The sequence below is a fragment of the Neospora caninum genome, chromosome V (genome assembly GCF_000208865.1).
Source record: "Neospora caninum Liverpool complete genome, chromosome V".
NCBI lineage: Eukaryota > Apicomplexa > Conoidasida > Eucoccidiorida > Sarcocystidae > Neospora > Neospora caninum.
In genome coordinates, this window is record NC_018391.1 from 503,329 (window position 1) to 518,947 (window position 15,619).

The 15,619-nt window shown below is 53.1% G+C and overlaps 2 protein-coding genes across 2 annotated transcripts; both read left to right on the forward strand.

The window, feature by feature from the left end:
- Positions 1-2,609: 2,609 nt before the first annotated feature.
- Positions 2,610-6,520, forward strand: NCLIV_012800 (F14N23.23, related; the record flags this gene model as incomplete). Its single annotated transcript, XM_003881470.1, has 4 exons — positions 2,610-2,816; positions 3,312-3,563; positions 4,311-4,589; positions 5,126-6,520. 4 exons carry the CDS (start codon positions 2,610-2,612, stop codon positions 6,518-6,520), a joined length of 2,133 nt encoding a protein of 710 aa, XP_003881519.1.
- Positions 6,521-9,597: 3,077 nt separating this feature from the next.
- On the forward strand, positions 9,598-14,015 carry NCLIV_012810 (hypothetical protein; the record flags this gene model as incomplete). The annotated part of the gene is made up of 8 exons (XM_003881471.1): positions 9,598-10,191; positions 10,565-10,651; positions 11,032-11,077; positions 11,614-11,822; positions 12,335-12,410; positions 12,675-12,734; positions 13,395-13,456; positions 13,872-14,015. The coding sequence occupies 8 exons, from the start codon at positions 9,598-9,600 to the stop codon at positions 14,013-14,015; spliced, it is 1,278 nt and encodes a 425-aa protein (XP_003881520.1).
- Between the last annotated feature and the right edge of the window lie 1,604 nt (positions 14,016-15,619).

Below are 15,619 nucleotides of genomic sequence, written 5' to 3' on the forward strand. Positions count from 1 at the left end.
CTGAATTGAGAGGCGGCTGGCGCGTTCTTCAGGTTTATGAATTCAGAGGAAAGCAAGGAAAAGCGCGCTTTCTACACCCCCTTCTCGCGACTCGAGGGGGGCGAACACCCCGGGCAACAACCAAGATGGGCGAGGCCCGATTTTGTTTTCAGCAATTTCTTCTGTTTGGCAAAAGAGAGGGACGGGAGTTTTTCGAAACATGCAAGAGAAACGCCCGCGTGCGCAGGAACAGGGACGTCGGGAAACGTTTTCTCGAAGAGAGATGGCAGAAACGCGAGAAAGAAGTGCGTGGCAAAAAGCCCTTTTTCTCGCGGGGGGTGTACATACAGGTTCGAGCGGCGTGAACAAGACGCGTTATTCGCAGCGAAAAGAGAGACGAACAAGGCCCGAGAAAGAGCGCGTTTGTTTCCTTTCTAATCCTTCGATTTGTACCTTTTCTATCCTTGCTCGAAAAGAAAGACTCGGGTGTCTCCGCGGTCCCACGCTCTCCCCCTTAGCGGAAGAACCTTTTCAGCGTTGAGGAGCGATGCCTCTAACGTTTACGAACTCTAGGCGCAAAACTTTTGGATAAACAGGTATTCGCGCATTTATCTCTGGACACATTTGTGTCTTTGACGTTCTTTCTTGAGATTTCCGCGAATATATGTGTAGGTTCGTGGGATCCCCGCTGTTTCGTCTTTCTCGTCTCTTGAGAAAGAGCGTCGTATTTCGGTTCCTGTGCCACAGTGGTGGACTCTGTTGCCATGTGTTCTCGGAAGCATTTCACTTTTCCTGCGCACATCTTCCCCTCGAAGTCGAAAAAAGATATGTGTACCGAGCTCGACGGTAGAACGGAGACTGACGAGGGACCGACTCGCGTGGACGATGAAAGGGAGGAGGTTTCTCTCATTTCGCCGTTTTGCAGTTGACTATCTCCAAGCAAAGGAGAGAAACTGGGAAAGAGAAGAAATCACGGGGGGATAGCATTCCTGTATCTCACTCCGCGGAATCGGCTAGACACAACGTTCAGTCTCGACACAGCTGTGGCGAGCATCGATGAGTGGAGACCGCAGAAGGCGAGACACTGGCTTCAGCTAGCCCGGGAATTTCGCGAGTTCGGCGGCTGCAGAGAAAGAAGAGAGGGCTCACTCGGTGACTGTAGGAGTCTCTTGAAGGATGAAAGATTGTCGTCTTCGAAGCGTTTTTAAGGACGATTTTGTGTCGCTTTCTCTTCGTTGAGCGGATAGGCCCGGAGCAAAACCTGCCACGGTCCTACGAGAGAGGGGGGCGAAGAGCCGCAAAGAATGCCTTCGAAAAGGTTCGGGGGATGGCGAGGAAAAAGAGAGAAAACGAAGACGAACAAGAGAGAGAACAAGCGGGAAAAACGAGGCAAGGAGAGACGCAGTCACGGCAGAGTCTTTTCCTCTCCTGGGAGAGATTAAAAGGATACAAAGGAAGGGCGTGAGAGAAATCAAGCGACACACATCGGCGGCAAGGTCGTCTCAGCGAATTTGCGCAGAAAAGCTTGTGCGAAAAACTCCAGAGCTGGGACCACGGCGACACAGGAAAAAAACGAGGTCAACACCCGTCCCCGCATTTCTTTGAGTTCTCCATCTCTTCTCTTGAAGGCGGCGTTTCCAATTGTTTGTGAGGGTGTCATCATACCTGCGCATGTGGTAAGTAACGTTTCTGGAAGTACCGAGGGAGAACAGAGGATGCGCCCGCCTCGTGCAGGGGAAAAGGGAAAACCTTTGACCAGCTGGGGAAGGAGAAGAGAAAAGGGAATGCGAGAGGAAAAGAACGATGATGCGGGTTGTCGCGAAACCGTCGTAACTTCGTCGTTTCTCTGTCCCTCGGGGACTTCTGCTTCCTTAGAGAGAGCCGGGAGACGCGAACTGCGAGTCCCCAGAGAAAAGGAGAGAGACAAAAAAGACGACCCCGTTTCTTCTCCAAAGTTCTCGTCCCAAGTCTTCTCCTTCCTCGTTTCCTCTCGGCCTTCCTAGAACGTCTCTTTTCTCACCTCCGGCTATCTCACTCGGCTCCATCTCATCTCTCTCTGGGCTTTGGTGTCTCCGCCGCGATTCACTTTCACTCTTTTTTTCCTCTCTCCATCCCCTTTTCTCCTTGTCTCCTTCTCTTCCTTCTCAGTCTCTACCCTTCCTCTTATCCCTTTCTTCTACCTCCTTCTCGCTTTCTCTTTCCCTAGCTGCCTCCGTCTTTTCTCTCCATATTCTCTCCGTATTCTTCTCATCCTCCTCCTCACTCTCTTTAATGGAATCTCTCCCTCAGTCTGCCTCTCTCTGCCTCGCTGATTTCTCGCATGCATATCCGAGGTCGCATTTTGGAGGTCTCGCGCTTCCTCGAGACGCGCACGACCTTCCGTTTTCTCTCGAAATCGATTTCGAGCGGCAACGGCCCGTCGCTTTCTGCGTCCGTTTTTGTCGACTTCCTCTAACGAAGTCGCATCTTCTCGGCCGCTGCGCAGATCCCCGAGGGTATTCACAAAACGCGATTCGTTCACCTCGCCAACACGGTCCGGGTGTTTGGGACGCCGCCCTGTTGTGCGGGAGCTACTCGAGCTACAGTAACGCTCAGGCGCGCCGTCAAAGTGTCCGTACACCCCACCGAACATGGCGGGCGATGGCGGTGCGCGGAAAGCCGTCTGCTACTACGAGTTGCTGCAAGTGGATCGGACCAGTTCTCTGGACGAGATCAAGAAGGCCTTTCGGCGCCAAGCGCTGATTCACCACCCCGACAAAAATGCTCACCGCGTCGAGGAAGCGACGCGCTTCTTCCAGCAACTCCAGGAAGCCTACGAGTGCCTAAGCGACCCGCAGGTGAGAATTCTTGTCTTTTTTCGTCGCTTTCTTCTCGTGCTCGGTCTTCCCTCCCACCTGACACAGCGCCACGGACAGCAGTTTTGTGAAAAAGGTGTCTGTCCACATTCGCAGAGAGACATCTCAAACTCTCGCGCGGTTTCCGCGATCTTGCGGTCTACTAATCAGCACATCACAATACTTACCTATAAATATATACATATATATACATATATATATACATATATATACATATATATATACATATATATACATATATATGTGTGTGTAGTTGTATGTACGTACATATATATATATATATATACATATATATATATATATATATATATACATATACATATGTATGTGACAGCACTTGCACTTGTATGTGTAGGAGGATGCGAGGAAAGGACGTGGATCCGCTCGAGGCGGCGTGTCTTGGGGAGCGCGAGCACGGGTGCCGATGGTTTGTTTCCGTCTGTTTCGCTCTGTTTTTTTCGTGCTTTGACTTTCTAGGAGCGAGCGTGGTATGACGCGCACCGAGAACAGATTCTCGGGCGGGTGGGCGCCCCGGAAGAGGCCGCAGGTTCGTCGACAGGCACGTCGGTGAATTTGTGGGCGTACTTCTCGTCCTGCTGCTACTCGAGTTTCGACGACAAGGACAGCGACAGTTTCTGGCGAGTCTACGGAGACGTTTTCGCGACGCTGGCGAAGGAAGAAGAAGCTGAGCTGCGCGCGAACGGGGCGGACGCTGCGACGCTCGAACGGGTACGGAAGCGAAGCACGACGAGGAGACAGAGAAGAAACAGCAAAGTGGGGAGAGAAGAAACAGCGAAGTGGGGAGAGAAGAAACAGCAAAGTGGGGAGAGACGGAAAGAGAAAAGAGCGACAGTGGAAGGCGAAAAGAGAAGGAGAAAAGGACAGGTGTTCTGCTTGACGTTCGAAGGTCGCGTAGAGCGGACCGAATCGGATATTTTGAGGGCCGGATGCTCCTTTGGATTCGCGCGCAAATGACGAGGCGCGTCTCTCGAAACGAGGCTGGCCGCCGACGCGCGGGAACGCGGAGAGCAGAGCGAAAGGCGCAGTCGGTTGAAAAAGCGGTAAAGCAGCGAGGAAATGGAGCACCGCGGGAGACGCACAAGGGGGAAACGTGGATGCCGGGAGGCATCCGTAGGAAGGAAGATTCACCGAATGAGGGATGCACGCAGAAAGGGGGGAAATGGAGAAAGAGGGTGCTCCAGTAAAGAAAAGGCATTGAACGCGAGGAAGTCATCCGCAGCTGCATGTACACTTTCAATCGGTTGATGGGTCATCCCCTCGTCGTCCCCGCCCCTCTCTGGTCACCTTTTTGCGATCTTGACTCTCCTGGTGTTTCTGCCTCTCTACTGCTTTCCTTCGTCGAGGATCCGTCGTGGCCCCCTTCTTCGCTCTGCGTGTGCACGGGGATTTTCTCCTCTGTGAATCTTTCTCTCCTGCGTCGCCTTTCGTCGTCTTTTGTTTGTTTCGGTTTTTCAGGTGTCGGCGATTCCTGCCTTCGGGTCCTCGACTTCGCCCTGGGCAGAAGTCTCGGCGTTCTACGCTTTCTGGTCCGCGTTTGCTTCGTGGAAATCTTTCGCATTCGCGGACGCGTGGAAACTTTCTGCGCAAGATTCCCGGCCCCAACGCCGCTTCCTGCAGAAGGAAAACGAGAAGCTGCGCCGGGCGAAGAAAAAACAATTCAACGAACTCGTGCAGAAGCTTGTCGCAACCGTCAAGAAGCACGACCCGCGAGTCCGACAGCGATCGAAAGAGGTGGTGAGAGACAGGGCGCGGGACATTCTCCGTCGCTGGTTTCGAAGGGATAGGGAGCATCCGAAGCGGCGTCGCGCGCGGGATGTGTGTCGAGGCGCAAGTCGCACTGCGACAAACATGCTCAAAGGGATGCTTCTCTGCGCATGCGGAGACAGCTGGATGGGGAGGAGCCGAGAAGTCGCTGTCTCGTTGAGGGGTAGTTCAACTAGGAAACGGGCGAAGAAAGTCTCTCGCCAAGTCGAAGCCCCTTCCACTGGGGGATGTGCGCAAAGCTTCGTTTATCTCCTTTCTGAGGGGAGACGTCACGCGCGCGCGTTGCCGTCGACCTCTGCTTTCGGCCTTCTCTCCACCTTGCCGCCAGACAAGGCATGCAGGCGTGTGCATGCAGGAGCGTCCATGCAGGCCGTGTGGAAATGTCTGTGCGCGCGTGGATCTCCCCTCCGCAGGTGGCTGTGCGCGTCTTCGTGCAGTGTCTCTTTTGTCCCTTTTCAGCGGTCTTGTGCGTGTGTATGTGCGTGGGGGGTGGTGTTTGATTTCAGATTGAGGAGAAGATGCGAGCGCGCGAAAGGCAAAAACAAGAAGAAGCGCGACAAAAAGCTCTGCTGGCTCAACAACGCCGAGAACATCGAGAAGCGCAGGAAGCATTGTGGGCGGAGCTCGAAGAAGAACGGAGGGAACGGAAACGACAGGGTTACGCCTTTGCAGGAGACAGTGAAGAAGATGACGAAGACGAGGAAGACGAAGAAGCGGAAGAAGATGAAGCGGAAGACGAAGAAGCGGAAGAAGATGAAGCGGAAGACGAAGAAGCGGAAGATGGTGACGCAGAAGGTGATGACGCAGAAGGTGAGAAAGACTTTCTGCAGTGGTACGAGGAGCACCAGAGACGGCGCGGAGAGAGAGGAGGGGCTTCTGGGTCTGTTCCTCGTGAGTCTCAGAGTGGACAAGGCGATAAGCTGAAGCCACGTGGAGGTGAAGGCGGGAAAAAGAAAGGTGGAGCGAAGGAGGCCGCCGTCGTCTACGCGTGCGAGGCATGCAGGAAGACGTTTAAATCTGAGCCTCAGTTCGAGGCGCACGAGCGCTCTGCGAAGCACCAGCAGCGCGTCAAGCAGCTGAGGCTCGAGGCACGGGACGCAGCGAGCGAGGAGGAGGCGCCGAACGGCGAAGCTGAGACGGAGACGCCCCTGCGCAAGAAAGGCAGACGAAGGAGGGCGAAGAAGCGCGCAGCCGAAGAGACAGAAGAGAGAGATGAGAACGGAAACGACAGCGAAGAAGAAACGGAAGAAGAAACAGAGCAAGATTGCGGAGGGAAGCGTGAGAGACAAGCGGGTCGGTCGAGTAGGACGGTGACCGCTTCCGACCGGAGCTCGGATTCCGGGACGGAGAGCGAAAGCGACGCAGAGAGCGAAGACGAGAGTGAAGCGATGCTTTTGCGATTTGCCCAGTCGCGGGGCAAGGCTCTCGAGACGGCGAGCTCGTCTCCAGAGAGTTCCGAAGGCAGCTCGGACGAGGAGAGTGAGGACGAGTCTCGGGTTCCGAGTGTCTACGCGCCTTCGTCCGAGGACGGGGGCGGAGCGCGCGTCGACAGGCGAAGACGGGGAAAACGGGAGGCTTGTCTGGGAGTTCAGGAAGCGACAGAGGAGGAAGTGTTTGTGGTCACTGCCTCGGGCCCCAGCACACATTCCTCACCTTCGCAGAGGAACGCGCCGGAAGTGCCGGGGCGTCGCGCCGCTCCCGGAGGGAGAGAGAAGAGAGGCGCGGGAGAGAACGGGAGCGAAGGCAAAAAGGGCGACGCAGAATGGACGTGCCAGGTCTGCGGAGCCGTGTTTGAGACCCGAAACAAAATGTTTCAACACATCAAGGCGCAGGGACATGCGGCGCTCAAGTTTGTCGAGGCAGGGAAGAGGAAGGAGCGCGGCCGGCAATCCAGACGGTAAAAGAGGACAGAGTTCACGGCCTGTGCACAAGATGCACAAACTCAGGCAATCCCTTTGCGTCTGACCGACCCGCACGCCTCCACGGACTGGACTGGTGCCACATATATATATATATATATATATATATATATGTATATACATTTATGTATATACATATGTATATACATATATGTATGTGTGTGTATGTATGAATGAGTATGGACTGTTTCTGTATATATTGGACTAAATGAGGGTGAATACCTATACAGCACAGCGTTAACGTGATAGGTATGTAGGCGCGGGAGGCGACCAGGGTGTCCTCTGTGATGCTGCGGTCCGTGGACGGTTTCTGATTCGAACTGTTAGACTGTCAATGCATGCAAAAAAACGTGTTCAACAGCGGCTTTCTTTCGTTCGCAGAGCGCCTTCTCGCGCCTTTACAAACCCCGGTGAACGTGGGACACACAGAGAGAAGCCGGCGGATCAGAAGAAAGATACCCTGGCGCACATATAGATATTCATGTGTATTTATATTTGTGGGTATGTATATTTATCTTACAATGTGGATAGAGATGCCTACATTTGACAGAGGGGTTTCCATTTTTTGTCAGTCTTTTTGCACGCAATTCCTTCTTGGCACCAGGATCTTTCCCTCCGTTTTCGCCTTTTCTCTCGTTTTTTGTGTTTGCCTTCCCTCGCCGGTCCGAGACTGTGTGCCGAGGAGGTTGTGGATTCACGCGCCCAACAGGCTTGCGCGGGTGAAAACCGCCTTTCACTCGACGAGCACGTGTCTGTTATTTGTGAGGCGCAAAGAACGCGAGCGTCCGAGTTGGCCACAGATTCGTTCGTGTTTTTAAGGAAGAACTTTGAACACACGGGAATGCCTTCCCCGACAGACTGCAGTCCTCTCTCATTTTGGGGTGTACCCCTCTACGCAGCGTTCTTTTCCACGCAGATTTCTTCGCCGTTCACTCTCGCGACATTGATTCGGTCTTTTTCCAGCCTTTTTTCTGCACGAACCCCGATCTGTTTCAGCGCGTTCGCCCCCGCAGTCTCGAGCCTGTCGGCGCCGGGGAGACGCTCGCCAACTTTGAGGGGGAAAAGGTACATTCTCGCTTCGAGTTAAAAGGCGCGTTACCCTACCAACTCTTCTCTTTTTGTCTTGTTCCGAAGCAGGCGCGTTTCGCGCGTTTTTTCGGTGCCTCCCCCTCAGCGCGTCGGCGAGGTTTTCGGACCTGCGACGGGAAAAGGGACCTAAACAAAAGAACCGTGCACACGCGCACTTCGCGTGTGAAGGAAAAACGTTCCAGAAAAGAGCAACGTGCCGGTCTGCACTTGCACGCGCGCGTCTCAGTGCCCAAGTCTCCTGGAAAGCGTTGTTTGTCCACTGGAAAAAAAAGAGAACTTTTTGTCTTTCTGACCGACATTTCGTCTTCCGCGCCGCGCGCGCCTTCGCGCGTCCGTTTGGAGAGCTCTCCGAGCACCTAGCCGGAGAGTTTGCAGCGGAGCTTCTTGTGGATTCCCTCGCGTTTCGGGGATAAAAAGACATGGACTTTCCCGAGACGTTTTCCAGTCTGCAGCCACAAACGCCTGGCCAAGGCGCTTCCATTTGGGATCTTTCCGCAAAAAGACACCGGCGGATTTTCCCCGGAGTGACTCCAGGGGAGCCGCATCTTTTCGAGCGTTTCCTCTCGGTCTTTTTGTCAGAAAGCGTTTTCGATTTGTGGAGGAACGCGTCCGCTTTCCGAATCTCTCCCTCGCGCGATGGGGTTTTTCTCCGTTCCAGTTCTTTTCCAGACACAGCTGCGTCGTTTTTCGAGCCCCGAAAGCATGTGGCAGCGCGGCGCGGAAAACGCGTTCTAGACGAGGACGCGCGCCGCTCCCGGTCGCGTTTTTCTGTCTTTGCACGCCAGGCAGAAAAGAGGAGACTCCAACGCGCGCGCGCGCCGCGACTTTCCCTTTTGTCTTCTCGTCGTCACCGTCCGCGAACCTTCCCGTTCGCGCGTCCAGACTGAGCACGCCAGGCGGCCGGTTTCCTTACACTCCCCAGAGTCGTCTTTCGCGCGCCGCCTGTCTCCCGACTTTTGAAGACGCGCGTCGAGCAAAGCGTGGTTTTCCTCGGGGGCAGGATCGCGTCCTCGCGGGTTTCCGCGTTTTTTTCGCAGGAAACGGAAAACGTTTTCCAGGCGTTCTGGAAGGTATCTCCGACTCGGGAGCGGCTCTGCTCGAAAACGGACCGCAGCGAACGTTGATGGCGAGGCGTGGAGAGCTCCATCACGCGTTTCCACGTCCTCTGCACATTCCGCGGCGCTCCCAAGATTCAAACTTTTCCACAATCCTCCGTAAACCCGCGCAAAGTACCAAAGAGTGTGCCCGTATCGCAATGTGCGAGTTTCTGAACCCGATCCGTGTCTTTCGTCGCGGCGGGAGGCTTTCCCGAGAAATCGTTTTCGTTTTTCCACGCTGTGACAGGCTCTTCGCGCGGTGCTCTCTCCGCAGGCGGATCCGATCGCAGTGTTCTCCATCGCGTTTCCACAGTTTTCCAGACTTTCCAGGGACCGACGAAGGTTGGCGGCTTCCCTCGGCGGAGCTCCGCAACGCTCTCTTACCGCGCTGCTCGAGAGTTTCTCTGTGTGGAGAGCGGAGAGAGTCTCCTTGAACAAACGCCTCTTGGGCGGCTGTCCCAGAGGCGCAAAGTTGTCAGTTTCCAGCGCAAACGCGCACGTCTGTGGACGCACCCCGTTTCTTCTCGGGAGCAAAGAGTAGACCGCTCGCCCCAGCTGTAATCGTACGCGCAGCGGAACGCGGTCGTGTCCTGTTTCGAGTTTTCCCCGTTTCCCTTCGTCCAACGTTTCGCTGCCTTTCGTCGTGCTGCAATCAATTCACGGGGATCCTCTCTCTCTCCCTTTTTCTCTCTCTCTTTCTCTTTCCTTCTCTCTCTCTTTCCCTTTTTCTCTATCTCTCTCTCTCTTTCCCTTTTTCTCTATCTCTTTCTCCTTCTCTCCCCTTTATCTCTTTCTCTCTCTCTTTCCTTCTCTTTCTCTTTCCTTCCCTTTCTCTTTCTCCTTCCTTCTCCTTGTGTTTCTATCTCGAGGGCCATGGCGACTCGCGAGGCGTATGATGTGGAGCGTGTGCGCGGAGACAAGTCTCTCGCAAACCGTGCCTTTTCGGAGACGGAAGATTTTCCAGACAGTCCCGTGCGACAGACTCCCGCTTTTGCTGACCCCGTGCCCGCAGTTGTTTCCCCTGCGTCGCCTCGGAGTGCTGCGCCAAGTCCGAGCGCCTTCCTAGAAAACCGCGTTGGACTGGAGAAGACCCGACGGCCTTCTCTCACGCATGTGCACGTGGAAAATCCGCGGTCGCCTGGTGCCAAGCGCGCGTCTTCTTCGCCTTCGAGGCAGGCGCCTCTGTCTCCGCATGACAGGACGCAGGAGGAGTTGGCTCCGCGCGAATCGATTTCCTCCACGCCTCTCCTCTCCAGTTTGTCTCCCAGAGATGGAACGCTCGCAGTTCTCGCGCGAGGAGGCGTCGGGACTCTCGAGATCGCCTCTCCAGACCAAAGCGACGCGTTCCTCGTCAAAGCTCTCTTCGCCGGGAAAATCGTCGCCGTCGTCCTCGCCGCCGTGCTGATTGTCTCTGCAGTCACCCACCTCCAAGCCGTCGGAAATCTGGTCAACAGCCTCCTCGCCAAGGTGCGCGTCGTCATGCTTGAAAGAGGTGGAGAGAAGAAGAGAGATAGAGACACAGCGATCGATGCAGGGATGAAGAGAGAGAAAAATTGAGGGGAAGGGAGAGCGGGAGAGGGAGAGGCGCGACGAAGTTGGGGCACAAGAAGGGAGTTGAGGACGGCAGAGTGGGAGGTGAGGAAGCAAGCAGGTGAAGAGATGCAGGAAAAACGTTGGAGCCGTGGAGAGGAGATGCGGGGTTGTTCGGGAAGGTACAGGGCACGTGGTTGTGAGGAAAGGTTCTTTTGGAACGAGACACCAGTCCGTTTTGCGTTGCGCCTGAAATGTGCGGAGCCGTCACGTTCGCATTTCGTTTCCTTAAAGTCTGTGATTTCCCCAGGTCCAAGCACTAGGGCCGTGGAGTCCCCTCGCCTTCGTTCTCATGTACGTCGCTCTCGTCATCCTCATGATGCCTGCTGAGGCCTTGGTAAGCGCGGACGTTTTTCGACGTCAAAAGAGAAACTCGGAAGGACAAGAACGCGGGGTGCGCAGGAAACGAGAGCCGGCGACGTGTAGACAAAGAGGAAAGAGGCAGACGAGAAGGTGAACAAGAAGCTCGGAGAAACTGTGTCGGGAGCCGCACAGTTGCACACGCACGCCTAATTCTCGAGCACAGGCCGCGATAAAAAGCGGGCTGTTCCTCATTTTCATGAGATCTCATCATGTGCAAAAAATAGGGTTAGATTTCTGCAGAGATCTGACGGTGTGTGTTTTGCTTCTTGCCTTTTTCTGCATGTATCTCCGGTTTCTTTTCGGTCTTCCATGTTTTCCCCTGTTCTTGTTTCCCTCTCGGCGTTGTGTCTGCAGAATGTGGCGGGAGGCTTCATTTTTTCTCGCGTCTACGGCTGTCTCGGTGAGTTCGCTGGGTCCACGAATCGCCGGCAAAGGCAAAAGAAAGTCTGGAAGTCTCTGCATGCGCAGGTGTCAACTCTCTCGGCTGCAAGGCTCGCCTCGGGCGCGCATGCCAGGACGTGCAACATTGGTTTTTTTGGAAACAAATCGGATTTTTTCGTTTCCTCCGCGTAGGTGGAGGCGGTTTTACGTTTTTCGTTCGTGTTCCTTCGAACTGATTTCTGCAGAAGATCCAAAAGAAAAAGTCCTCCGTCAGAGCAGACGCTTTTGATGCGTTTACGGGTGTATGCCTGGTCCTTTTGTCTGTGATTCTGTGTATGCATATCTAGGTTTGTGTCCATATATTCTTGTATGACCATGTTTCTCTATGAACACATACACAGATATACATACGTATATATATATATATATATATGTAAGTATATGTATATGTAGGGAGTTGTGCGGTCTGTGCGTTTTCGCTTTTCTCTCGGGACAAGGGATGATTCCAGTGGATGTGTCGTTAGAGAGACTGCGGCGTTTTTGTGTTTTTTTCAGTTGGAGTGCCGCTGGCTCTTTGCTGTAGCATGACGTCCCTCGTGACTGCGGGAAGCGTTTGCTTTCTCCTTTCGCGGCACGTTTGCGCCACGCACGTCGAGAAACTGTTTCGAGGGAGCGAGCACTACTATGCCTTCCAGCTGGCGGTCGAAGACGGAGGAACCTGCTTCGTCGCCTTGATCCGCCTCTCCCCTATTCTTCCGTACTCTGTAAGAAACACGAAACAAAAATCAACCGTTCTCATGAGATGTGCGCACGTAACTGGCAAGGGATCCCCCCATTTATATATATATATATATATATATATGCGTATTTGTCCACGCGCATCCATTCAAAACTGTACACAGATCTCCAGATGTCCGCTGGTAGCTGCGCACCAGTTTCTGTTGGGGGTTCGGAAGTCGGTTTCCCACGAACTCGCGCGATCTGTTTCCATATGCTTGCACATTTATGAGGGGTTTATGGAGACTGTGAACATGCGCTTTGGAGTCTGCACGGATGTGTGTGTGGGCACCCCTTGCACCAGAAAGTCTTTCTGTGTGTCGCAGTTTCCCTGGTGCGGAATCTCTGCATCTTTTTGCGGCAGCTGCGGCGTGGAGAGGAGACGGCTGAGTGCCCGAGTGTATATGCGGCGTTTTGGGCAGCCAAAGAACCGCCACATTTCTCGCGTTCTGTTGTTGAGGCAAGTGACTCTCGAGATCTTCTGTGTGTTTCTGCGCAGATTACAAGCTATCTCCTTGGCCTCACGTCTCTCCGTTTGTCTCAGCTGGTTTTGGGTTCCTTCTCGAGCACTCCACGTAAGTGCAGAACGTGGCGTCTGCTCTGTGTCTCTCTCTCGCGACCTTTTTTCTCCGGGGGGTTAGGATTTGTTCATGAAGATCAGTGCTCGTTGGAGGCCGGGACGTCCATCTGCTCCGGCCTCTCTGCTTTCTCCACTTGCTGTCAGTTGTCTTTTTCCTCTGCATCGCATTCCCTTTTCCCTACCTCTTATTTTTTCTGTTTTCTCTTACGTCTCTTCTCCTGCATCTCCTGCACTTTAATCTCTTTTTTCTTCTTGGCAGTTGTCTTCGTCTTCAACTGCGTCGGCGCGGCGCTTCGAGACATCGAAAACGTCGACTTCGGTGAGGCGAGGAGACAAACGGATCGCCGCGGCAGCGAGCGAGTCTCGGAAAACCAGCGTGAAGAGAGAAAGCGTTTCTGTGGAAACGTCGGAAACCGCGCGCGCGCGTAGGGGGTGGTGAACGGGGAGTTCCAAATCCTCGAAACGTGGCAGTATGTGCAGACAGACGGGGGCTCTCACGCCCTCAAACAGAGATACAAATATACACCGACAACGCAAATACTGAAAGAGATGGAAGCTCGTATGTCCTTCAAATCGATAGAAAAGATAGATAGGCGTGCAGGTAGTTAGGCAGTTCGATGCTTATATTTGTAGGTGAACATTACACCTACAGACATATGTCAGGCACAGAGACGGAGCTAGGACTCTTTTTGTGTAAGACAAGGATTTCGTGCTGCGAGTCAAGAGCCGCGGAGGCGCTCTTGGCGCTCGCAGGGAGTCGTCCGCTCCGCGTGGACTCGAGAATGTCTTTGTTTTTCCTCTTCGTGTGTTTGCGTCGTTCTGTTGGGTCTCGTGCACTCCGCATTTGCATGCGTCATCCACCGCGAAAGAGCCTTGTCTCTTTGGTCCAGTTTGTCCTTCTCTGCGCCCTTGCTGCGTGTCTTCGTTTTGTGGTTTGATTGCTTTTTTGCGATCTGTGCATGCGTTTTTTTTTCGTTAGGGCGTCTCCACTTGAGTTGGGAGAAGGCGCTTTTGGGCCTTTTTGGACTCGCCACAGCGACGGTGAGAGACGCCGAACGAGACTTGCGGAGGCTCTGAAACGCACACGCGCCAGCCTCGAACGCGCATGCGCACACCAGATAAATCGCCAGGCAGGAATGTGCATGCCTGTACGGCTTTCTGTAAAAGGGAGAGAGACGGGGCGTAGCCGCGTGCGCGTGCAGGTAGTCCGCTGACACCCAAACGGGATGAAAGAAGTCCAGAAACGCCTCGACGGTGTTTTGGGTTCTCCTGCGACCCACACGCGGATGAATGCTTGAGGATTCTCGGCACACTTCTCTCTCTTGCGTGCGTGTCTATGTCTTCCTTCTCTGTCTCCCTGGGGGCGTGGAGGGGACTGCAGACGATCGGTTTCGGGAAGCGCTGAGATTCTATGGGGCGCATGCGCGTTTTTGTCGCAAAACCTTTGTTTTTTCAGACTTCCGTGTTCTACATCAGTTCTCTGACTCGGCGAAAGCTGCAGGAGGCGACGGCGACTCTAGCTCGGCGTCAGGCGGAGCAGTCTCTCTCGCGAGCGTCGACCGTCGCGGTGTCGATTGGCGAGTCTGATGAGGAGAACTAGCGCGCAACACCGCACGGGAACCCGACACAGGCGACGCAGTCGGCAGACGCGTTGGTGTGGTGAAGAGAGAAAGAGAGGAAGAAGAGGGATGTAGAGATGCTGGTTTTTTGCGTGGTGATAAACGCGTCTCCCTCAAAGCCGCGTTTCCGCGTATCTGAGAGACACACACTGTGCTCGACGCATCGTTCGTCGACTTGGTCTATCTATTTATATTAACGATAATGGATTTGGGTCTGACAGCAGGGTGTTTTCTTTGCTTCCCGTTGAAGGAAAACGTTGCTTACTGCAAGAAAAACGGCCGGGGGCGAAAGTGCATGCTGCCGAATCTCGACAAAGAATCAGAGAACAACGTTCAAAAGACTTCCACACGTTTATTCACCTTGCGCTCTTTTATATATAATCATACAACTGCATATGGATATCGATGTACCTGTGTGAATCTATACATATATATACATATAGATATACATATACGAGTATACGCGCTCTGCATGCATGCACAGGCAGGCGTAACAGCATTCAGGTTAAGATTTATGTTTTCGTCTCCGTACTTCCGTCGCTCTCTTGCTTCTTTGGATTGCCGCACTCAGTGGGGTGCACGCGCATTTCCTTTTTGATTTTCAAAAGTTGCGGGTTCAGTGTGATTCGCACTTTTCTTTGTGAAGGACGCCCAGAGAGTTTCCCTCTGTGTGTAGTAACAGCATAAAACCAAGACATAAAGGAAACTTGCGAGGAAAGCACGTGGTTTCGACCGTCCGCATATATATGTCTATATATATATATATATATATATATATATCTGTGCGTATATATATACATATATAAATCTATCGCTTCAGGGGAACGTATCATATGTGCATGCATGCATGGGTGTCTCGGGAGTGTGGATGTCGCCGCCCGTGCGTATGTGCGCCTTTTGTGTGGTCATTCGCGCGTCAAAACCCATGCATGCTCATCGCATGCGCCTGTTTTTCCCGGTTTTGTGAAGAGAGGAAAGGGACGAGTTTTCGCGACAGGTGGGTGTCTCTGAAACAGACAGCAGCGAGTCGAGAGCTCTCAAAGGTAGAAATGTAAATCATTTCTTTGTGCATTGTCACGGCCCTTGTCTAGAAACCAACCATAGCATATATATGTATATATATATATATATATATGGATGTATTTGCGTTGTGTGTATTTGGGTGTCCTTGCGTTGTGTTTAGCGTGTGTCTGAAAATCAATGAGGCTTTCGAAAGAGCGAGACATCGCAGGGGAGAGACACAAAATGTGTTTTCTTGCCTAGGAAAGGAGCGTCAGTATTAAGTGGTGCACGCGCGAAACATTGGCGAGAGGAGGCGTACCCATCAATTTCGTCTTCAAGATTCTTTCAAATTCTCATGTCATATACATATAGACATCTACACTTGTATCTATATGCAGTTTCCTTTTTTCGGCTCACCGCTTTTCTTCAAACCTACATGTTTTCATATAACTATATATATGCATATACGCAGATATATACAATGTATACATCTATATATATGTGTATACATGCATATTAATGGTGTATGTGCTAGTCAAGGAGGGGCGACGAAAGGCCGATGCCTCGAGGTACACGTATTACT